Source organism: Amphiura filiformis, chromosome 2 (genome assembly GCF_039555335.1).
Source record: "Amphiura filiformis chromosome 2, Afil_fr2py, whole genome shotgun sequence".
Classification (NCBI taxonomy): domain Eukaryota; kingdom Metazoa; phylum Echinodermata; class Ophiuroidea; order Amphilepidida; family Amphiuridae; genus Amphiura; species Amphiura filiformis.
In genome coordinates this window covers 75,721,672-75,746,765 of record NC_092629.1, presented here as the reverse complement: position 1 = coordinate 75,746,765, position 25,094 = coordinate 75,721,672, and the positions used below count along the sequence as shown (strand labels likewise).

Below are 25,094 nucleotides of genomic sequence, written 5' to 3'. Positions count from 1 at the left end.
TACAAGATTGGCCAGCATCTGATAAGGATCGGGAGAGTGGGTAGCATGGTAATCGCGAGGTCAAACTATTTCCCCCCCTCACGGCCGGGAAACAGAAAGACTACGTGAACAGACAAAAACCCTGAACTGAAAGTTCAGTGGTTAAGAATAGAAACACTGGTTCTTACCATGTTGGAATTCTGATTGTCCATAAAACACCTGATACCCAACCACCATATTATCTCCAGAGAATAGCCCTGGAGAACTTATCGCCTGGTCGTTGGTTTACGTTTTTGTAGTAAACCGTGGAAAAGGACGACGGGTTCTTCCAAGACACAGCCTGACAAATCTCTTCTATGGGGACCCCCCTATGGTAGGCCCACGAAGATGAGATAGATCTGGTTGAGTGGGCCTTGGGGCGGCGTCTTTGCCGCCCCGAGTCCACCAACACCTGGACCAGCCACCGTGCCAGAGTCTGTTTAGCGGCTGGACCGTGCGGTTCTGCGTGAGTGATAAATAAGCGGTCATGAGCCCCTCTTAAGGTTTGTGTTCGGCCAAGGTAGTGCTGTAGCGCCCTCACCCGGCACCACAACCTGTCTTCGGCTATTGTGAACCCTGCCCAATACTGGGGAGGAAGAGGGCGAGTGTCGGAATGTACCGCTCATTTTTGCAAGGAAATCCAGGCGAAGAAACAGCGTCGCCCGTTGTTAGTAATCACGGAGGCTGACTTGAGACTGCGTGCAACTCTGAGCAGCGCCGTCCCGAAGCCAACGCCAGAAGAAAGGCCGCCTTAAGAGTGAGGTATTTAAGGGTCGCGTTTGACAGGGGCTCAAAAGGGGGACCCTTAATATACTCCAAGACTGTGTTGAGGTCCCATGGAGGGACCACCTTCCTTTCCGGCGGGCGCTCGTTGAACATACCGTCGAGAAGAAGACTTAGGGACCCATCTGAATTGATAGTCGACCCGTCTTGAATCCTCGATGAATCGAGAGAATGGCTGACTTATAGTTGGCTATCGTTGCCTGCTGAAGTCCTGACCTGAACTTTTCTGTCAGAAAATCTGCCACTAGAGGCACAGAGGCTCTAGTGGGAGATGTATTCTCTCATCGCACCATGCGTAGTAGGGAGCCAAGCGCTGACTATACGCACGGAGGGTAGACTCGTCTACCCCGGCGATGAGAGAAGCAGCTTCTGATGAAAAGCCTCCCTCCGCCCGACGTTCCCTGATAAGGGCCATGCAGCTAACTGCAGGTGCTCTAGTGGTAGACTTGGTACCTCTCCTCCGGGCAGCCGGAGTAGATTTGGTAACTCGGGGAGTGCTCGCGGCTGTGCCGCTAGTAGATCCACCATCGGTCGAAACCACAGGTGTTTCGGCCAGAACGGTGCTATCAGAATGACGTTGCAATCATCCCTCCCGATCTTGGTCACCACCCTTGCGAGTAGCGAGATCGGGGAAAGCGTAAGCAGTCATTCCTCCCCAGACTAGGGACAGAGCGTCAACGGCGAATGCATGTGGGTCTGCGACCCTCGAGCAGTACACCGGCAGCTGATGATTGCGATGAGATGCGAACAAATCTATCGAGGGGTGGTACATCACCTCGAAGATCGTCTGGGCGACCTGCGGAGCAAGGGACCATTCTGTAGGTCCCGACACCTTTCCTCGTGACAGATCGTCCGCGAGGATGTTGGTGACTCCGCTATGTGCATCGCTCTCAGCGTAATCTGCCTGGCCTTGCACCACCCTATCAGGCGTAGTGCGTGCAGGCACAACCGTGGTGACCTTGTGCCCCCTTGTCTGTTGAGGTAGGCCACCACGGTTGTGTTGTCCGTTTGGACAACGATATGAGATCCCACGATCACATTCTTGAAATGATGGAGAGTTCTCTCCACTGCCCAAAGTTCGAGAAGGTTGATATGGAACTCCGTCTCCGTGGCCGACCATAGGCCGAGACTGAGTCCCGTGGATGTGGCCCCCCAGCCCAGTTTTTGACGCGTCGGTCGTCACTACGTGGCGCACCGCTGGTGCAGGGAACCTGACACCTTGAGTCAAATTGGGCTGATGGGTCCACCACCAGAGTTCCTCTCGCGCGATCTCCGACATCGGAACCGCGAGGGATATTGGGTGACGACTGGGCCTGTAAAGGCTAGAAGGTGTAGTTGTATAGGCCTCATGTGAAAGCGGCACGTGCACGAGGTCTACCATACTGGCCATAAGGCCCAAAACCTTCATCCATGCCACAGCGGTGCTCCCTCTGACTCGGCCAAGAGTCGGGCACACCTCGCCATGTTCGTCACCCTCTCGGGTGAGGGCGCCGCGATCCCTCCTTGAGGTTGATCTGGGCCCCTAAGAATAGTGGTGTCTCGTCGGGACCAAATTGGATTTCTTGACGTTGATCAGAAATCCCAGGTCCCGCACCGCACGGACTACTAACTCCACGAGACACTGTGTCTCCAGTGGGGTGCGTCCGTAAATGAACCAATCGCCCAGGTAGCAACACATGTTGACTCCCCTGCGCTTCAGGTACGCTGCCACCGCCCTGACCAGGAGTGTAAACACTCTGGGGGAGGTGGACAAGCCGAATGGCAGGCATCGAAACTGGTAAGTTTGACCCTGTACCTTGAAGCGTAGAAACCTCTGATCTTGAGGTGCGATCGGAACATGCAGATATGCGTCCGAGAGATCTAGCGATGCCGCCCACATACCCTTGATGGGGCAGGCTAGCACCGAAAGCGAGAGTCTCCATTCTGAACCTCTTGGGCCTGATGAACTCGTTCAACGGCTTGAGGTTCAGAATGGGCCTCAGTCGCCGGTCTTCTTTGGAGCCAGAAAAAGCGTGCTCCAAAACCCTTGGTGAAAGGGGGTAGACCGGGACAATCGCTTGCTTCGTGAGAAGCTGAGTGACCTCTGACAGTAGTGCCCGACGCTGGGGGCCGTCTGGCGGCACTACCGTGGACCTCTGAATCGTGCAGGCGCACGAGGGGTGGCTGGTAAATTCCAGCCTGTAACCCCACTGACCACTGACAATACCCAGGCGCCGGTGAGATGGCATGGCATGCCATCTCTGGGCGTAATGCACATGGCCGCCCACAGGGGAATCCCTGTGGGAAGTCAAACCTGCCGGCATGGACTGTCGACCGCCGTGCCTCAGGACCGATCTGGTTTGCCACCCTTAGAAGAACGGCTCTTCTTAGGGGGCTTGCCATACTGGTCCAGCACTACTCTTGCGCTTCCCAGTCTTTTGGGAGGTGCTGGAGTAGCCTCGGGCTCGGGTGTAGTCTGTGGTGCGCGTCCTGCTGAAGCCGGAGCTGGCGCTGAAGAACGCTTAGAAGACTTCTTCTTCTTGTGCTTCTTCTTCGCTTTACTGCCCTTCCCTTGGTCAGGGCAGCCTCCGACTTCTTCAGAGTGCTCTCATTGGTGGCCTTCTTTGCCCGGTCCTCAACCGTAGCGCACACGGGCTGTCCAACGAGTAGCCCCTGTTCCACCGAGTCTGACTTCTTCATTGCATCAGCAAAGTCGGAGCCGTAAGTTGACTGGAGGGACAGACAGGCATTCTCCGGCGGCGAGATGACATCCTATGGGCTAGGCCCATAGAACTCTCGTTGAGGTTAGCTGTTAGCACCGCTAACAGATTAACCTCGCGGAAGAGTTCCGACGTTGCCCCGAGGTCGTTCGCTACCTTCCTACCGAGGTGCTCGGCAAGCGTGGTAGCGACGCTTAGAGACTCTGATAAGCGGCGTGCTCGCTATCGATGAGCTTTAGCTCCTCCTCCCACTGGGGAGAAGCGACCCGGCGCCTTGGCCGCCAGCGGCAGGCGCTGGCAACGTCTGGATCCATGTCAGGGACCCTGAGGTAGGTTTCAGAGTCCTCCTGCGAAACACGCAGTGGAAGCGTGCAAGCACGCGGCGTCCCGAAGCTCCAGCGAGCCTGACAGCCCCACTGAAACCTACCCTTGAGGTCCGCCGGGAATGCAAGTGCAGGCGACCCTTGTGTGGACGCGCTAGCTGGGCATCCTACTGAAAAGATGCCCTGGTCCTCCTGAACGGACTCCTCCTGAGAGAAAGCCAGGCCCAAACCTTGGGCCACACGGCTCATCACCTCAGCGGTGTCCGCAGGCAGACCATTGCTAGCGAAGTTCCTCACGGGAAGCGGGGAAGGATACCTGAAGCTAGCTGCACAGTCTCAACAGACTGTGAGTCGCTACTGGTTTCATCTTCCGACTCCTTTCCCTCGCCTTCAGACTCTGACTCACTCTCTGATGAGGAAGAGATCTGACGACGGGCATCTGAAGGTGGACAGGGAGGTGTCGCCACCGTGTGGCTAGCCAACTGAACACCAGCAGAAGAGGGAGTACTCCCGCTAGACCCCGAGATGCTAGCTATAGCACCCGGGATCCGTGACGCTCTCGCTGCTGTCGCGCCCTAGCCATAGCAGTGTGCGGCCTACCCTGAGCTGTATCAGGGTTAGCCACTCGCCGCCGGGTTGGGTAACAACTGGTGGTACTGCTTGCCCAACGCTAGGCGGCACTTGCCACGGTGGAAGACCGTGGAAGAAACCACCCTGCGGCGGATACCACGGGCATACCCTGTTGGTAGCTGACCCTGAAAGGATCCGCCACCAGGAAACCCCATGGAACGGCAGTACCAGTACCGCCTCCCCCTGTTGCCACAGAGACTGTGGTAACCAGGACGAGTACTGCGGTACCTGCGTGGTTGTAGCGTAGGTGCCCGGTAGGGCTCCCGGCTGCGTACCACTGTACCCATGCCTCACAGCGTTCCCCGCTAGAGGATCAAGTTGCAGTGTATGGGTACCCGTTATACTGGCTGTCCCTTGGCTAAAAGGAGCTTGCCTAGTATCACGGGTAGCTGAGCGATGTATACCTCGATCAGTCACCTCGCTACCTGAATAGGCAGTATCAATCAATGGAGCCATGCTCCGCTGAATAGATAGTGATCGATCATAAGAGGGTAATTGACCCATTGACTGTAATGGATCACCCACGCTCTGCTGGCTCTCGAGGACATAAGTGGGTTGTTGATCAGCCAGGCTGTTCAAACTACCTACCCTAACCTCTTGAGCCTCGCCAAGGTCGCTGTGTGTGGCGGACCACTCACGGCAGCTATGGGCGCGTGCATAGTGGCTACCACTGAAGTCAAGCCGTAGCTCGCCCTCGGTAGCTGCCACTGTTTGCACTTGGGTCGCTGTCCCGTGAGAGACTGCGAGCCCAACCCCGGTATAGCCGCTTAGCCAGTCCCGGAGGACAGCCGGCAGCCATTCCAAGGCCCAGGGAATCACTCGGCGGTCCCACCATGGAACGCTGCCGTGTGACAACCCCAGTTGGTTCTGCTAAGACTACACCTGAAGCGTTAGCCCCGGTATCGTCTCTGCTAAACCCATGCACGTTTTCATTCGACCCTTGCGGGGAACGAAAGGCGTGCTGCGTGCGTGGATCAACCCAGGCAAGCCCGGGTTCCACTGGCACGCTGCGTGCTACAGACCGGCCGAGGCAAGTCCGCTGCACGCTGTATGCTAGGATTCAACCCAGGCAAGCCCGGGTACCCTTGGCATACTGTCCGTCGCCGGCTACTTCGCGGGTGCTAGACCCGCTCGTTCGCCAGCAATAGACGGGTGTCCACCTGCAAGAAGCTCGCTAGAGATCTCACTGGTAGACTGGTACTCGCCTGTTAGGGCAAGTACCGCCCTGCTGCCTGCTACTAGCTTAGACGTAAAGTCAGTGCTTTCGCTGGCTGTTAGGCCTTCGGGCTCGCTAGCAGTCCCGGAGGGTCCGCCTGCTTGCCCGGGACCGGAGCCCCAGAGGTTACCTTAGCGTGGCCCTTGCCTGCCTCGCTAGTACCTACCATATCAATCTTACCTGTAGGCTTCTGTTTCTTAGTCTTCGTCTTCTGTCTGTGTCGAAGACCTAAACGAAGCGCTACTTTCTAAATCCTCAAGTGGATGTCCGATAAGCCTATGCAAAAGGAAGCACACTTATTTGATTTAGAGCAATCCCTGTGGGAGTAGCAGAGTGGATGCGGGTCCCACTCTGGTACAAGGGAAGGGCATGATTGACAAGGCCTAGACATTGTAGTAATCGGGAGCGTACAGCACTACCCCGAACACAAGCTCAAGCCCAATAAACAGACCCACACGCACAGTGGCTGACGCTGATGTAGTGGTATGATATAAAAATATATATACAAAGGGATGAAAAACTGAAAACCTTTTGGGGAAGATTTGTCAGGCTGGTCCTTCGAAACCCACCGAACTCTTAGCAGTAACTCGGCGCCATCAGACGCAGCACTGAAAGATATAACGATAGAGCACACCATAAACATAGCGATAATCACTCACCATACATGTATACACAGTACTGTACAAACATCTATTGTAACTTACTAGTCTGTTATAGTTGTTTTACGTGAGAACAAAAATAAAATGGCGCCCTAAGGGCTATTATTTGAAAACGTGTGTCCCGTATATGAACGGAAACACACATACAAGCTAAGTTTTTGGATCGTTTTGTCACTTTTCTAGCGAAAATGTCGTCAAAACTATCTCCCTAGCGACTATACTGGTTGGTTTTTACCTCAGTGTAACAAACAAACTGTATATCTCAATCCTTTGGTTCGTAATGATACTTAGCGTTGGTAAAGAAAAATCCACGCGTCTATCTCATCTAGGAACCAAGGAGGGTAAGGGTTGATTATGGTGTGTGACGGCACCGAATGGGTGAGTCCACTCGGGATCGGGGTTTTGTTATTTATTCATTTATGTGGGACAAAATGACTATTGGTTTTTTCCGCATCTCGGGATCGATGCAAGAAGTATCTTAATCAACATCGGAAACGGTAAGATCGACCGGTGTACTGAGTCTATCTATTTCATTCTAGTGGCCAGATTGTGAATGAGTAAATCTGATTGGCTGATTCAATCCTGATTTGCAGGCTTACTGCCTGATGTTGTTCCCCTTGTATTGGAGCCAAACAAAAGTCAGCCATGAAGCCATGTGATTTTGTTACTTTTATTTATTTTGCCGTGTTACATTTGTGGAAGTACATTATGGTTCAACACTAACCATGCAGAGCTAGCTTTTCCAGGCATGAGACTACACATTTATGAAAAGTCTGGACATTTTCAAAAAAGCTGGAAAAGCGCGTAAAATTGTTCAAAAACACCTGAAAAAGCGCTGAAAATAAACAAAATTGACGAAATTTTAACATCACAAAAGTGTGATTCCAGTGTTTCCACTGGAAAATCTCATGCCTGCTTTTTACATTTACTTAAAGCTGCCTAAACTATTTCCCCTCAAGAGATACAATACATAGTAAATTCCAATTTTACTGCATGCATCTGCATCTGCTTCTATTGTTCATTTAGGTTGTATATTTTGAACTTGGAATTAGGGGTTCATTCATATATTTTCATGACTAAACGGTTGTATATGCCCGAGGGGCGCAATACATACCAGAACATTTTGTGATTCTTATTTCAACAAAATAATAACAAATAATTATAAGTAACATTATTAAAAAAGAAACTATGACTTTCCTGGCACTTTCCCTACCTGGCGATCACACAATCGGGACACCGGGCATGAACGTTGTTTATGCCCTGCTCTCGACCAATCAAGCGCGCTCTTATATAGCGTGTATGTATGAACTATATGTTTATTGTATAACCACTTACCAGATGAGTTCCACAAATTTGGGGAGATTGTTGTAGAGATAAGGGAATGCTATCCTGTACTCCGTACGGATCTGTTGTCTGATGATGATCTTGTTCACATCGTTGAATTCATTCCAATCCTCATCCCTGAAATGAACAAAAAGCAAATCAAAGAATACAGTGAATATATATATACCACAGATGTAAAACATGTACTTGCCTAAAGTGTGAGAGGTTGCTGGGGTAATGAGAAATAAATGATTGGGGAGGTTGCGTGGTTCGAACCCTGGTGATGGTTTAGTATGCTCTCATAAAAATTGAGTTAGATTGAAATTCCCTGGACAAGGAACTTACTGCTAATTGTCTCGTCAGTAACCTGGGGAGCGGATCCTGGTTGCGAAGATCAATTGTGGCATGTCTAGGGTATGCGCTCTTAAAGCTGCAAAAATTGTTAATAACTGGTTTATGAAATGATATACAGTTTGTCTACTCTGAAGTACAAAGTGACAACGCTCGCGTATACAGCGCGTAAACATTGCGCAGAAATGCGTCTCTGCTGAATGTATGCGTGCCTTCAAAGTCGGCACAATGTGTGCGTCCGCGTCGCTACTTTGTACTTCAGAGTAGACTGACTGTAGGCTGTAGTGCCCGCTATTTTTTTTAATCCTGAAAATTACTGAGCGCTTGTGTGTAATTATCTACACTTACTGTAATCCTGCATCTCGTACAAGAGGCTCAAACTTGGGTCCTCCAGGTATGGCCATGTTGAGTGCCTTGGAGGTGAAGAATGACTTCAGGTCAAAGAGATAGAAGTAGTTTTCGTCCACCAGGTCGGTCAAGAGCTGGTTGGCCAGCCGGTACAAATTGGACATCATCGGCAGGGTTAGACGCCAGGACTTGTAGCTGGTTCCATTCACACACCTACAAAGGGAGAACAAGAAACACATTTCTTACAGAGTCACTGATTGGTTAATTACATGATATAATAATCTGAGTAACCAATCAAATTAGTTTTTAGATATGTCTTAGCAACTTTTAAGCTTACCCCCTTTCAGCCCTACAGACTAATCTTACTGTACATCTGATTGGCTCAATATATGGTACATGTTGTACAGCCATCATTATAACCAATCAAAATAGCTCTTAGAGGCTGATAATTGCTGTACTTACTTGCCATCCATGAGTGGTTTATGATCGTAGAACCACTGATGCACAGGTCCATCTTCCTCTGGGTCCAGCTCCATCTGGATCGGTTCAAGAGGTTCCACATCCAGGATGTTGTCTGCGTAGTCCAGAGGTGGCTCTTCATCATCAAACGGTGGGAATCTCATGCGCTTGAAATGTCTCCTGTCACGCTTTTCACGTCGCATCATTATCCACATTGATCTGTGTTGGAAAAAAAGACATCAAATCATCGTCCGCTTCACATACTGTCACATAGAAAGGCTACTTTGTGATTTGTTATATAATTGTCATCTAATTATGACGAGATACGCTGTAAAATTAACTTCACAATATAACCACATTATGTAAAGAAAAAGAGCAAGGTACACAAACTTGACGTGGGGAAACAAGTAAAATACAGACTAGACGGTACGCAGAGGGGGACAAAAACAGCAAATGTTGACTTTAAAACATGCAAACTGTGACATTATAAGCAAAATATCTAATTCTCGATCATGAAAGCCAACTTGGGTACGCACAGGTATTTGCGTCGAGCGTACTACGCAAACACCAGCCGGCGCTTACAGGGCAAACACAGCTTTTGAGAATTGACCAATCACACTGTCTTTGCTAGGCAAGGTCAAGGTTATGTCATGTAGTTAGCACAATTGTGTTACTCTATGAAAAGTACGCTGATGCAGAAGGTACATCCTCTCATGATCGAGAATCAGTTATTTTGCCTATCAACTGCCCATGCCAATCTGAATCATGGTCTGAAACATATGACACACTGATGATGATGGATGCATATTTTGTGCCTTTTTTAAAACTTTTGTTGGCTTAAACAACAAATAAGCGCCCATCCAAAATGACTTTGTTAAGCGCCTTGGACGCTTAATGGAACAAATACGGTACATTACTTTACTTATATTATTTTTAAAAATCCATCAAAATGGAACTTATGTTACTTACCCCCACTGCGCAATATATACAGGTTCAATAACCCTGGCCACTTCGTTGACAAATGAAATAGCTCCGGTAATATGGTAGAGGACATTGACGTCGCGAATCTGTTCCCACGGCATGGGCATATTTTCAACCAGTTTGAGGACTGCATGTGGCATGTATTTGAGAGCTCTGTGAGTATACAAGAAATGAAAATATGTACAATCCAAATTATGAAAAAAATATCTTCAAATATTGTGTTAAATGATACTTCACATTCATTCATTCATTCATCTTTATTTCATTCAAATATAAAATATAACAGCACAACAATTAAACACATACATTGAATGAGGAGGTTCTCGGAAGGCGGATGGCCTGTATTAAGAACCCCCTGTCCTAACAACAACAAAAAAGTTTCAAAATAACAACAACAACAACAAGATATATCACATCAAAATTATGTTGACTTAGAGAAAGGAGATATAATACAACACAGATTAGCCCTACTTTCAAAATCCTGGCTAATGCCCTGATTGTGTTTAGCAGCATCATTGATTTTCAAAATGAACCCAATCCACCACTTACCCCAAATACACTCTTTTGTCATGTCTGAACTTTCTGTTGGTCATGTCACCGTGGTCGCGTATGATCTTGCGCACATGCTCCGGTGGCATGTCTTCCTTCTGCGCCTCCACAAAGCCAAACTTGCGCTTCTCTGCATATCGTTTGGACTGCAACTGTTGCCATTTGCGAGATAAAATCAAAAAAAGAAAAAAAAACATTGTGGTAAGAGATTTTTGTGGTATACAATTTCTGCTATATCATTTGATCATTTCGGAACAACCTATTTGTCCGAAGGGTAATTAGTCTGAAAAGTGTTAGGTATGGTTTACAACGCGTTTGTCCGAAGGGTCATTAGTCTGAAAAGTGTTAGGTATGGTTTACAACGCATTTGTCCGAAGGGTCATTAGTCAAAAAAGTTTTTAAGTTTAGGGTATTTTACATTGGAAATAGAGTTGGGGTTAAGAATAGAGTTTGGCAGGCTTTAGGCTTTGAAAATATTAGCCATGGAGCCTGCGTGCAATACATTGCACTATTTGAAATGTTAAGGCGAGCTGTCGGTGTGCTATAAACTACCCTTCTGAAGCAGTTAAAGAGTCTGGCAGATTTTAAAATGTGTGATATAAATCACACTCCGATGGGCAACTTAAGGTGAGCTTTCCGAGAGCGTTACACTGACTCACCCTAATTAAAACTCAAAGCCTGGTTTGGATTAAGGTGAGTGTTAGGGACATCCTAACTTAACCCCATGAGAACTACCTGCCGATTGGCCAAAATGAATCTTGTGTCCAATTTTGAACCAATCAAAGAGGGTATTAATAAGATCATATGCAAATGCAAGTTTGACCATAAATAGTTTAAAGCCTAGTCATAATTGGCAATTGAATTGAGCATTTCAAGTTATCAACCAATCAAAATTCTGTTAGATGACCAGTATTGTCCAGGGGGTTAAGCTTCCTCGCATACTCGGAAACAAAATATCGGTTGTTGTCTTTCTCTTCCAATAACCAGTCCTATAAAATAAAATTCTTTAAAACCATTTTTCACCCAGATTTTTTTCAAATGTAATTGGTCAGTGTTAATCATTTTGAAACCCATACTACCCCTGTATTATAGCTTTATCTATATCGTCCCGAGTATTTCAAATGGAAGTTACCCAAAGTCTATTCTACTTGAAACTCATACTCCCTCTGTGGAAGACTTTAGCTAAATCTTCCACAGGGGTAGTGTGGATTTTAAATGGAATAGCCCAATGAGCTCATGGTGCTGTATGAGTGTGTACACCTGCATGTGTTTTTGCCTTTTACCTTTGTCCTGGAGTTTTTCCTCAGCCATGTAATCTGGGATTCTCTGTTGCTGTTGCTGCTGCTGCATCATCATGTGTACATAGGCCCCTGGGGGCACAGCAAAGTCTGCAGCCATCTTGGTTTAGCTGGAGCACCTAAAAACATTTTAAAAACAAACCAAAATATCATCAGCTGATTCATCATAATCAATCATCATAACAAGATGTAGAAAAAAAGAGAGTCCAGTCCTGGGTTCACCTAAATTTAGCCGGCATCAGGACTCACTTACAAGTGGCTTTAAGGGTTGTTTACTATCAGGGTACGGTACACAGATTGTCTCACTGGGGGTGAAAAGGCAAGGCAGCACGGCAGTTTGTAATATTTCAAGAGGGCATCATGGCAACTGTTGAAAATTTGAGAAGGGCACCAAGGCAAAGTGAACAAAACACACACAAACAGTCTGATAGATGATTTTATAATGAATGGGCAGGGCTGGGGCACCGACGACAACTTCATTAGAGGGCACGGCAAGTGACTGCCTTGGGTGAAGGACATATTTTGAGGGCATTACGGCAGTGGGGATGGGCACCCACAGCAAAATGCCATGGGTGCAGTGGGTTAATTCGAGGGCTGGGAAGTACAGAAGTAAACACAGCCGATCACGACAAGCGAAATGCATAAAAAATGTTGCTAAAATTACACTTCAGCAAAATTTTCAACTGTCAAAAATAGGCACTTCAGCAAAATATTTGACTGTCAAAAATAGGCAAATGTTGCTCAAAAGATACAGTTGGTTCATCGAAATAACTTTCATCCAAATTTCAACATTAACAGAATAAATAACCTCTGGTGCAAAAATTGCACCGATGTCCGACCAAAAAACGATACCAACGGTAGGTAGGTATGATCATCAAATTTTCAAGTATGATATTTCACACTGAAATTGTTTTGTCTAGAAAGGTGATACTGATTATTTAACTTAAAAAATGAGGGGTCAACCATGTCTGTAGGACAAAAATTAGCGAAGTTATGCATGGGCAAACATATTTTTCCAAATTCTGTGACCATTAATTATTGACGGTACTTTTACAATGAATTACTGTACAAAACAGCAAGTACATGCAACGTTTTTCAGCACGGCGATCCATTTTAGAGAAAAGCGATTTTATTTTTTTGAAAAAAAATTACTATCACTGACACTGTATAACTTCTGCAAAGGTATACTAATTTGGACACTTTTTGACTTTCTATGTAAAGTTTCTGGTGTCCAAATTTCATATTGTTGTATTTTCCTATGGGGATTAGGCATACCTACCAACGGCCAATGCACTAGCATCTAATGCGTTACCGTAAAAGACAATGAACTTGCCGTAACTTCGTCCCGGTGGGGTCACTCCCTGGCAGGGGGGACGCATAGGACCGTTACCACAAGTACAAATTACCCCTTTCATGAGTCGATTTCAAGGACAAATCATGAAATTTTACCCCCTTTTTTACTCCCAAACAAGGACAAAATGGTACTCTGAAACACCCCTATTTTTTAGATTCCGAGGACACATTTGCAATTTTGACCCTATTTCAACATTTCAAGGAACGGATTTTTAGGCCTATGAATGTTTTTTTTTTTTCAGTAATTAACAAGGGCATCACAGAATTCAAGTAGTACCCCTTGCATATAAATCAGAACCTAGAACAATATTGATCACGGGATGAGTACAAAGTAGGAAACCAAATTTATTCCTGTGATTTTTTATCTGGCCACGGGATCAGGAGAAAATAATAAGAACCCCTTTTTTTTTTTTTTTTTGACATTTGTACAATAAAACACCCCTATTTTTCCAATTTCACTGACAATTTTGCCCGCGGACACGCCCTAAAAATGACCCCTTTTTCCTTGATTTTGGTAACGATCGTGCGGTCAGTATTGCAAGTTGAGTGACCCCACCGGGAACTTCGTACATGTCGTGACGTAAGCCGTATTATACTATATGAAAACTATCGTGTGCAAATTCTAAGCTAGAGTTCACGAGTAATGCACAGACTGATAGTTTAGTGGTATGAGCCCATTAAATCAGGGCTGTCAACTTTTTGTAATTGCTTGGCGTGAGACAGAGCCAGAGGCGTACCGGGATTTGCCGTCTCCAATGTTCATTTTGTACCATGAATATTTGAGCCACTGCGCTCGGGAAACTGAAAAGTGGAGGGTGGGGGTAGGAGCAACAAATTATTCATGACGATGCGTGAGATTTTACTCATTTTCCAGCTTTTTGCGTGAGATTTACTACCTTGGCGTGAGATTATACTACCTTGGCGTGAGACCGTGAGAAAGTGGGCAATATCCCTTAATACGTCGGTGAAAATAAAAGACCCCCTAGCTTACTAAAAAAAGTTATAGTATGTTCAGGACCACTTGAACAAGAAAATTTTGTTCCTGACCCTAACACTAGCCGTTCACCGTAGCTCAAACCCATGAAAGCAAGTTGAATCGCTTCAGGATTTCTTGGTTAAAAGACACTAGGCCTATATTTATACTCCCTAAATACGCCGGATTCGACTATGTTTACGTGTTGAAGGTTAGGGCGACCGTCGTATTAAGGGAGTATAATATTAAATAGAGCATGATCGCTAGCCAAGACACTATTATACTCCCTTAATAGCCCGGGATTTACCATGTTTACGTGTTGAAGGTATGGGCGACCGGGTTATTAAGGGAGTATAAATAATATAGCATGATCGCTAGCCAAGACACTATTATATACTCCCTTAATAGCCCCCCTAACCCTAACCCTAACCCTAACCCAACCCTAACCACTAACCCTAACCCTAACCACTAACCCTAACCCTAAATAGTAAACATTTTAATTGCGACACATTTAATACAATCATGCCTCTATTTAAAAGCAGCCGACAGACAAAACGGCCCGTACGGCACACTGCACGGTAGTCCGTAGTTGCGCCGCGCCCGGCCTGTGTGAGCGAGTGCGTTAAGTCGTGGCAAATATAAAACGGCCCGTACGACACACGGTAGCTGCGCCGTCCCCAGCCTGTGTGAGCGAGTGCGTTCAGTCGTGACAAAGCTATTGATTGCCAAGATGTTGATTCGATCAAGTAATCTTTAATAGAGTTATTATTATTATTACTATTATTATTATTATAGAGTATTAAATAAAGGAAAAAAAAAGAATAGAGTAACGGCTATTAAAGAAAAAAAATTCTATCAAGTGGTCTTGAATATAGTATAGGGTAGTTTTTCAGTAAGCTAGGGTAGATACAGACTTTAAGGTACATATTTCGAGGTGCATAACAGACACCAAATTTGTGTCATAACAAACACCAAATTGGTGTCGATGACCTGACATGCATGCATTCTTTTGTGATGGTCTTTCAATTTGTACCGAGTGTCCTTGGCAGACTTGACTATGCTTCAGTGGTCATGAAAGGATTCAATAGATAACCTCTGCCCCACTAATCCCCAGCTATTGTCTGAAAATGCCCCTCGGAAGATATATTATAACAACTCAGTCCCTCAAATGATAGTCATATAACGACCAAAAGATAAATGACTGACTATCATTGAGGACTGAGTTCCGCAGTCTAAAGCTAGGGGGTCTTTTATTTTCACCGGCGTACAGGGTTGTCACTACACTGGTCGGTGCCGGTCGGTAGTAACCAGCACTCAGGCAGACCAACCGGCACTCAAGGGAATATGACTTATGAGGACTTTCCAACTGGCACTAAAGTAGAGAAATTGTACTTTTTACCCTAAAATACAGCTAGAAAGTGACGCATGAGAGTATTTTGGACAAATATCATGGAAATTTAGCCGGCACTAAATTCAGTTTAGTGACAACCCTGCCGGCGTATTAAGGGATATTGCCAGAAAGTGACCCAATGAGTGAGAGTTGACAGCCCTGATTAAATTTGAAATCAAGTATAGAAGTTAGAACCAAGTTTGTTCCAAAATATAGTTGTCATGCATGAATGACTCAATGAGTGCCGAATTCGGCAGTCGCTACACATGTACATTCATGCATTGTTGATTAAACGTTGCCGAAACGTAACGTCCGTTTATGACGTTATTATTTAATTTATGACCACCTAAACACTCTTCACGCCAAAATAAATAAATGTTCCAATAGAAAACATTTCTTACCAGCTGTTGCAGGTGCTTCAGTAACTATCAGCTTATTTATAGGGTGTACACGGACCAATCAAAAACAGAAAACAAAGTACTTTCGTACACGCTGCTCCGTTATAAAATGGCCGCAGTAGATGCAGGTCAAAGGTCATTCACAACTCAGAAGAGAAAGTTCATGATTCATGTGTGTCACTTTTTGATGATGTTGAACTGTGCCGCTAAAAGGATGTTACTTTACTCTCTGATTGATCGCGTTGTGAAGGAGATTAAGAGGTGCCCTATTTTAAGAAATAAATTCTAATAGCATCTTCAATTTTCTGATTATTTATCGACTTATAGTAAATATTTATAGACTTATTATATATTATTTTGAAAAAAACATTAACTTAAAAAGAAATTGGTTACAATTTTTAAAGTTTCAAAATAAAAATATAGTCATTAGGTATTTATTGGGATAAAAATAGAAACTCCTCATTTTCCCAAAATAACTCTATGGACGAAATTGATCAATGTAAACAAAACGTGAAATGAAGTCAAAATATGTCTCAAAATGAAGATTTAAACTCCAAAGCCGAAGAGTGATGCTCGCATACCAATGATGTAAAATAAGAGGAGTAAGTGAGGTAATTATATTGTTGCTTTGCAAAATTTAGACATGTATAAAATCCATATTCATATTCATATTTCATTATTCCATCATCATTAGCTCGAGATACTCTAGCTAAAATACAGGTTTACATTTACTATCTTACATTATCTTGCTGTATTTCAGCTAGAGCTCCAAACGACAAGCTTCCGGTTTTTTTGGAGAACAATACTGTTACGTAAGATGAAGAAGAAACCCGCCTCGGAGCCCGCCCTACTCATTATTTCATTGTACTTATTGCAATTTGCCTCCACACATTACGTAATCAACACAAAGCTTTTGTGAGGATTAGTGAGTGGATAAGAAATTGACAGTCAGTGGAGGATACGAAGGACACGCCGATTGTTAGTCGTCAATCATGAATTGCCGCAACGTATTAATATTTTACTGCATGGCATTCCGCAAACACCAAGACAAATTATGCCGTATATTTCCAAAGATCATCTCATATGAAGTAAGCTGAATGCGATCTGCTCTTTTGTAACATTCCGATCGCTTTTGATCACCTATTATCGGCGAATTTGCTTAAAAACATGTGAGTTCATGTTGTGTAAACATAATTAGCATAGACACAAATGAAATTACGATGCAATACAATGCAATTTGAATGCGCAGCAGATCTATAGAAATAACGTTGCCCGGTTTTATGCAGAATTCAAGAGACCCTGTCTGATCATCATGCATCTTTTCTTTTTTATAGTTTAGACCACCCGAGCTATAATAGGGGAGATTGGGGTTAGTTGGAACACTGGGTAAGTTGAAACATTGTATTTTTTTCTGACACAAAAAATTAATTTGGTAAAATACTGGCACCTAGTAATAGGTATTAGTAAGGGTCATCCACCAAATTAGCAACAGCACTGATGCCCCACCAGTGTTGGCTTGGGAAAGGAATATCTGTTTTTGACTTGCTGACTAATTTTTATACCCCTCAGAAAAGATGCGTTATCTCCATGTTGTTTGAAGATTCAGGGATTATTTTTTGAGTATCATAAGCACTAGTAGTAAGTCCCAGAATAATGTTAAATAAAAGTTTTATTGTATTTCTTATTTTGTGTAATGAACTTTGAAATGTAAAAATAGGCATCGGGGTTAGTTGAAACTTTTGAGGTGGGGTTAGTTGAAACGTGAAAATCGCATAGAAAAATATGGTTAAAAATTTGACTTTTTAAAAATTTGTAACATGTTTACCATTTCTTCAATATTGCTTTAATATGGTTAAAAAGCAATATAATACAAGCAAAAAGTGCACACAGAAAGACATTTTATAATATTTTAGGCTTCTCATATTTTTGTCCATGGTGACACTTGTCACCTTGTGTCCAAAGTATTGACCCGCGCTCCCACATATTTATTTATTCATTTTTTCACACTGATTGTATGTTAAAGGGTGCCTTCAAGGGAAGTATAACCCTAACAACACAATAATAATTATTTTGAAATTTTTACAAGCCATGTTTCAACTAACCTCACCCTATGTTTCAACTTACCCCAGGGGTGGGGTTAGTTGAAACACTTTTTTCAAATTTTCAAATTGGATTATATGAATAATCATAAGCAGGTCCAATAAAATTTAAGGCTGTATTTGTAGCATGTATGTATATGTTTATACTGATATGGTTAGTGTTTCTTGAAAGTAATCGGTTTGCGTTACAAAGACGATTTTGTGAAAAATGTTTCAACTAACCCCAATCTCCCCTAAGGTTAAAACTACGAATTTCTCAAATTAATTTCGCATCAAGGTTTTACATGTTCTTAGCTACACAAACATACCTTTTATTTCGTCGAACAAGCTTTATTTTGTTCCAAAATCCATGTTTTTATCCCTTTTTATCGCAATTTTTGACATAATCATAATTAAAAGAGCTGAATACAAAACCGGTGATGCAAACTCCAAAGCAAGCATTCGCGTAGCACGAACGCTTAGAAGTTGATGTACGCTCGTTTTGACAGTGATTTACGCTCGCGTATCGTATTTTCAAGCGCGTTTGACAGTATTTTACTGCATGACGCAATTTTGCATCAATTCAAGATGGCGAATTTCTCGAAACACACGATGTATTTTTCTTTTCAAAATCCCTCATTTCACAAATTTTTTGCTACTTTCCACTCATCATGTACACTGCATTCGTTGTGGATGGTCACACTTCATAATTCATGGATTTGTTATAATAATACAAACAGGGTGTGTGATAGGTCAAGAGCTGCGATTGTATAAAGTACAACCGTACAATGTAAGTCCGTAACAACATTTATTCCTGGTTTTCCGGTCATAAACAAACTGCACAACTGTTACAATACAAAATAAAAAATCTTCCAGATTAGTGTGTAGAAAGAACTAGGTCACACGATATCGGCGATGCTACGCAGCTTTTTCGGTGAATGAGGTGCCGATGTGATTACGATGTGCTTCAATTATAGCCAATCTGAACCATACTTTTGTGCAGGGGTAGCGTTAACTCCCGATCGGGGGTGAATGACCTCCTAAATTTAAAAAATATTAATTTTTCACCCTCTATATTGGGAATATGTGCAAGCTCGGGGTGAACTCTGACCCTCTACTTTTGGACCTTACTCCTACCCCTGACTACACTGCAAAATATTTTTCACCCCCGAGATTTAATTGTCACCCCATGTTAGACATGTCCACATTGCTTATTATAGAGGGCGACATTCAATCCAAAAAGTTGCGACCACAGTAGCTCACAGTCAATGGCTTAACTGTGTAATCCACATAGGGAAATACAAAAATTTGAAATTTGGACACCAGAAACTTGACGACGTAGTCTAAAAAGTGCTGGTACTTTATCCTTGATACAGAAGGCAGCATGCAGTGAATGTTAGATTTCATAAAATAAAATCGCCTTTGTTTAAAATGGATCATCGTGGTAAAAAATGATGCATTACATGCTTTTTTTGTACAGTAAGTCATTGTAAGGCATTGTCAATGATGGCCGCAGAAAAGTGCAGTTTTTTAAAAACAGACATTTGCCCATAACTTCGCTAGTTTGTGACCTACAGACATGGTTGACCCCTCATTTTTTAAGTTAAATAATCACCGTTTTAAACAAAAATGATATGTGAAATATCCTACTTGAAAATTTTGTGAACATGCCTACCCATGTATTTGGATTTTCTGCAAGCTCGGGAGTGAAAAACATGGGAAAACAACCCCGACTTTCGGGCCTTAATGCTACCCCTGTTTTTGTGTTTACGCAGTAATCATCATACCACTGCAGGACCTTGCTGAAAACTAATATAATCGCGAGTTGGACATACACGCAAAATGCTATACCGTATTTCCACGAAATGTCGCCCTCGGGGGCGTTGCATTTTCCAAAAGGGGCGTTTATTAGAGGTCATTTTAGAATGATAATTCCAGTTAAAATCATTTTTTATATCGCCCAAGCCTGCAAAATAATACACACACACAAAATGTTGGGATGCTCGCTCAGAAAAGTACCCACAATAAAAATGTGCAAAGAAGAACAAATAATGCATGCATTTGAAGTGGTTTTTCAAAATAATACTGAAATTAATCTTTTTGTTCCTCGATTAGTTCAAAATAATTATTAAAATAAACATTTACCTTTGTATTTCATTGCAGAATTGTAACAGTGCGAAGGATATTTTTCACAATGGCTGCTCCAGTCGAGATTCAGCTGCGTAATGCACAGAGCTCAATATTATTTATGCAGCAAGAGCATGCCCAGACTCTTCAAGGGCTTCACAGCGAACTCCAGAAACTACAAAAGAAATGTGCTGAGCTGACGTTTGAGCTGGCAATGAAGGAGGGCTCACCTGATGAAGGTTAGTCAAATTTGCTCATTTATGATAATTGCAGGAGAAATATGTGCCTACGGGTACGACCACGTGTTTGCCGGCAAACGAGGACATACACAAGATTTTTCACCCTAAACTTTCACCCTGCAAAAGAACTCAAATGCATGCTAAATGCATTATAGTGATATTTGCTCAAAACCGTGGACCACACAATGTTAAAACTACAGTCAGCAGTTGATGGATAAAATTATGTTTCATATCATACACACAAAAAATCCACCATTTTAGTCCACGGTTAGGCAATGAAAACATGATACATGTATGTCCCCTACCCGAACTCATGGACTGGGACCTGTACCCGTACTCATACTACAAGTCTGGTAGCATCATAGGGGCATATGCCCCCAATTGATTTGAAAATAAAGAAAATCCCTCCCCATGTTACCCCATCATGGTTGTTCCCCCCAGGATGACTTGCGCTACGCCAATTTTCCTCATTGTTTTACCTATAAAATAATCCTATCTCCCTTGTTTTATTAGGTAATAGAGACACAGCTACTGGGTCTCAAAACAATATTCTCTAATTGTGTTTTCTGTTGGTTTTCTCTTTTCAGAGCACTACATAAAACAAGTCAAAGTCTTGGAAACAGAAATAAAAGAAAGCAAAACTGAGAAAGACCAACTTGAAAAAGAGGTTGACAAAAAAGAAAGACGGATTGCCATTCTGGAGCAGCAACTCAAAGTCCAAGAGAAGAAATTCTTAGACGAAATCAAGAAGCAAAAACAAACAGGGAATCAGTATAAAACAGACTTGGAGAAGAAATCAGAAATGATCGCCCACCTGACAACACAGATCCACCAATTCAATCTCAGCAAACATAAGAGAACTGTTAGTTTAGATGAGGACTACACACGAACTAGTAGCCCCCAACCACCGAGTGAACCCCGTCCAAACTTTCGCCGTCCACACAAACATGTAAGGTCGCCTGAAGAGGGTGCCGTCCGCAAAGGTCACCGCCCAATGAGGGCGATACCCGTCGATGGAGTAACACACGAAGGGTTGACTTTATCGGAATTGAGGCAACAGTACTCCCGGGCAAGATCTAAAGACAATCCGAGTGAAGCTACTGTTAATGTCAGTGCCTTTTTAGTTCAAACCGATCCAAAGAATAGTAAAGAAGTAGGGGTGAAAGTAGCACCCCCTGTTTTACCCCCTATTCATTCCAGGAGGGGGACAAGGAGTACACCTCACCATCCGAGTCCAGCCATTCTTGCCAAAGACGACAAATCTAGATTGACTCATGGTAGAAAAGACTCAAAGTCGCCAGAAAAACATACGCTAGCAGTGAAGAAAGTGTTTTCTAATGAGAAAAAATTATATCAAGTTGAAGAGTCTAAGAGTGATTAGAAATAAAATTCTGATCAGTTACAAGATGTGAAGAGTTTATTTCCATAATGTGATTTAAATTAAATTGGCTGCCTTAAGTTATTTTTATCATACGAGCCATTAATTTTACATTAAGTCCACTTATTTTAAATTTGTTTTGTATTATCTTGTTTTTAAGACATGGACGTTTTATACCCTGCTCAGCCTTATTTGCGCTCTCGCATAAAAGGATTGCAATTACATAAAATACAACATGAATATAAAAAATGCACATAAGGCAGCTTTGTTGCGTGTTGTAACTAAACTCTTTATATTATGTTGAATGAATGGTAGATTGTGTGTGTGATGTGTTTATGTGTGAACTCATCATTTTTCTTTTTTTTTAAAGAGTCATTTAATGATTTGTCATTTGTATGTTTTATAAATTGAATTTATGATGCAGCTTCTGATAAAATAAACATACCATGCTACAAAAAACATTCAAATTTTATGGTGACAATATAAATCAAAGGAAAAGTAATGTATCTAGCAAACACGAAAATGTTATGAACATGTAAATACATTTTGGTTTTTGGTCAAAAATGTTAGTAAAATGTTTTGACCAAAACTAAAATGCAGTTTAATCATTTATATGTCGGGTGATATTAAGGTCATGAAAACATTTTTAAAACATATAATATGGAAAAACACCACCGCAACATATTCATCATAACTGAGATTTTGGTATCAGACTCTAGAAAAAGATTTTTTTTTCCTATAGGGTCTCTGATTTTTCTCACCAAGATATGTTTCGTTTAAATGGTGTGAACAAAAACATACTGGTTTGTGGTTACCACACCGGAAGTGTACATTATGTATGTCCTATGGAAAGAAAAAGAGCAAAGTACACCAACTTGATATGGGGAAACAAGTAAAATACAGACTAGACCGTATGCTAGTGCTAAACCTGCAAAAACAGCAAGGATCAATGGGAATACAAATGTGCACTAGACTGTGCATACAAACAGACACAACAAACCAAACAACCAATGTAGGCACAAACAGACACGATAAACCGAACAACCAATGTAGGCACAAAAACAAGCAAAGTTTGATGGCAAAAAATTTGCCAATTCCAGAGTCAGGAAAACAGTTACTAAAGTACACTGGAAGTGATAAAAATCACTTGTGTACATAGCAGATAGGCCATAATTTGGTATTTCAGGGGTTCAGTTGCTTCGAAAATGATGTGCATAATTTTAGCCTAGTTTTATGAAACCTGGATTTAGAAAACAACATGTTTGCCTGCCATGTGGAAAATGTGCTCAATACTGAATTTCTTCAGCGCCTGGGGTCTTGTTTTTATAGCTCAACCAGGCGCTATAACATCAGAACCATGGGGTAAAAAGGGCCCGAGCGCCCTCTTATCTGGATGCATGCATGTGATGGAATACAAATCAGCATTTTTCATTGGCCTGGTTTCAGGTTTCAAACCTGCTATGAGATTACATGTTAAGATCATGCCTTCTATAGCAGGTGTATGAATTTCAACTGGAATAGTTTGTATGGTACTTTGTGATGAAATCATGTTCCTTTTTTAAAAAAAGCTGTAATAATTATGATTGCTGTCAAATTTAAATGTTGTTATTCTTTGCCAAAAATTATGAAATAATATTATGTCAACAGGCAGAAATGCTTTTTGTCCATTTTAATCCGAAATAATGAGGTAAAATGAAAGAAACTCAACTTACTAACTTGAGTAGTTCTGGGTAGGGAATTAAATTGAGTGAAATATGACTTTGATTTAAAATCGGTCTGTTGTTCGTCCTACAAAAACAACAAATTTGGCTGATTCCAATTAGACATGTGTTTAATTTTGTTAATTAAAGTTGGGACATGTGCAAACATCTCTGACATGCATGATGTGTGTACACCAATATGGAAGTTTTGAATTTGTACTGTTCATTGGTTAATATTGCATCACTTGTGTTACTGATACAGGGTGCCCCTGAAAGAACTGTATCCTTGGAAACTAATTTTTTTTTTCGGGGGGGGGGGGGATTTTAACGCATTAACCAAACATAACTAAATAACTGATGTGGTTGAAGAATATATCAGCTATCACAAACTTTTCGAATTTTGACAATTGACCGCTCTGTTTTTGAAATAAAAGAATTTTTACGCAACTATCTCATTTTCAGCCCGCTTCGCGGAGTCAAATATCTATCAATGTCAAATGACAATAGATGGATCATGCGCTGATGATGCGCAGTGATTAGCACTCCGAATACAAATCATTGATTCATGTTTATATTTGAATCTGTGGAAAGGTCTGTGGGAGTTTCGTAAAATTCATATGTCACAAACGGTGTGGTAAATTGTCAAAATTCAAAAAGTATGTGATCGCTAATTTATTTCTCAAACGCACCAGTTATTTAGTTATGTTTAGTTGTAGCGTTAAAATACCCAAACAATTAAGTTTACGAAGATACAGTTCTTTCAGGGACACCCTGTGCTAGTATCTCAAATTAAAGAAAACATCTTATAAAGTATGCTTATTATGGTCATCAACCCTTGTCTGTAAGGTCATGTTCCATGAAATGCTACATACCTTATTTATGGTGCTGACTGACTTTAGGTTGGGCTGGAGTGCATATGAATTATGATATAATGTAGTGTATAATGACAGTGTTTAAGTTTTTATACATCAAAAGTCTACCACAGTTTTACATTTTTATCACACAATGTACATAAAGATACATTGTTCAATCGTGTTCAATGTATGTATTTGGGATTAAAGGTCTCTCTCAAAAATCTAAAATACATTGCGCTATGCCTGTTGTTGTATTTATTATGTGTACAAGTGAATATTACCATGTCTGTAGATTAGGTGGCAAGTTTTCCATTTTTACAACAAAAATTATGACCCAGTACTCTTGTTTGTTCGGCTTATATAAGGCGGAAAAAATAAAGACTCATAACACAGTATTGATATAGAATGGCATGCACGCAAATGCTAGTTGTGCGTTGCGTAATGCGTGACTGGCACACGCTTATCTGAATTTACGTGAGAGAGAGCACAAAAGAGCACGGGTCAGTGACCGGTTCCGCTTTTTTATTATCGTTTTAATTAAACTTTTTGGCATGTTATTTTTTTCTATACAATCTTGAAATCTACCGTTCTACTTTTAGGATTTCATTTTAGGGTTGTTTTTTTAATTTTTAATTTTTTTAGTAATTTTGTGGTTTTAAAGAAACTATTAAAAGCATTGATTCTAAACAATATCGAAACCCATGGTTAGACAGACGTGTTGCAACTACTTGTCTGTCCTCTTCTTTGCAATAAAAAAAAACACATGTTGCACCTTAGCTTTGTGCCATCCCAATTCTTGAGGAATGGTAAGTAGGGTGGGGGGGGGGTTCTTGGATTATTTTTCAATGGGGATGTGCGGCCCGAGCTTCTGAACCCATCGGTTCAAGGTGGGTCATGTGGTGTCAGGTTGGGTCAAGTGGTGCCAGGGTGGTCAAATGCTGTCAGTGGATGAAGTGGTGTCAGAGTG

At 42.5% G+C, this 25,094-nt stretch overlaps 2 protein-coding genes across 3 annotated transcripts in view; one reads left to right on the top strand and one right to left on the bottom strand.

Moving 5' to 3' along the window:
* LOC140146624 (pre-mRNA-processing-splicing factor 8) overlaps positions 1-15,880 on the bottom strand; it is an 85,519-nt gene extending 69,639 nt beyond the window's left edge. The window contains exons 1-7 of the mRNA XM_072168492.1: positions 15,755-15,880; positions 11,623-11,756; positions 10,340-10,508; positions 9,779-9,943; positions 8,813-9,028; positions 8,351-8,563; positions 7,664-7,789 (exon numbers count right to left, since the gene is read on the bottom strand). Coding sequence (XP_072024593.1) covers positions 7,664-7,789; positions 8,351-8,563; positions 8,813-9,028; positions 9,779-9,943; positions 10,340-10,508; positions 11,623-11,737 — 1,004 coding nt within the window. The 5' untranslated portion in view covers positions 11,738-11,756; positions 15,755-15,880. The remainder of the gene's footprint in view (positions 1-7,663; positions 7,790-8,350; positions 8,564-8,812; positions 9,029-9,778; positions 9,944-10,339; positions 10,509-11,622; positions 11,757-15,754) is intronic.
* A 352-nt stretch (positions 15,881-16,232) lies between these two features.
* On the top strand, positions 16,233-23,014 carry LOC140146622 (coiled-coil domain-containing protein 92-like). Of its 2 annotated transcripts, none has more exons than XM_072168490.1 (3): positions 16,233-16,353; positions 19,993-20,195; positions 20,783-23,014. In XM_072168490.1, the coding sequence occupies exons 2-3, from the start codon at positions 20,024-20,026 to the stop codon at positions 21,574-21,576; spliced, it is 966 nt and encodes a 321-aa protein (XP_072024591.1). In that variant the 5' UTR covers positions 16,233-16,353; positions 19,993-20,023; the 3' UTR covers positions 21,577-23,014. The 2 variants fall into 2 exon arrangements, with proteins under 2 accessions (XP_072024591.1, XP_072024590.1); XM_072168489.1 differs by having other exon boundaries at positions 16,233-16,362.
* Positions 23,015-25,094: the final 2,080 nt, after the last annotated feature.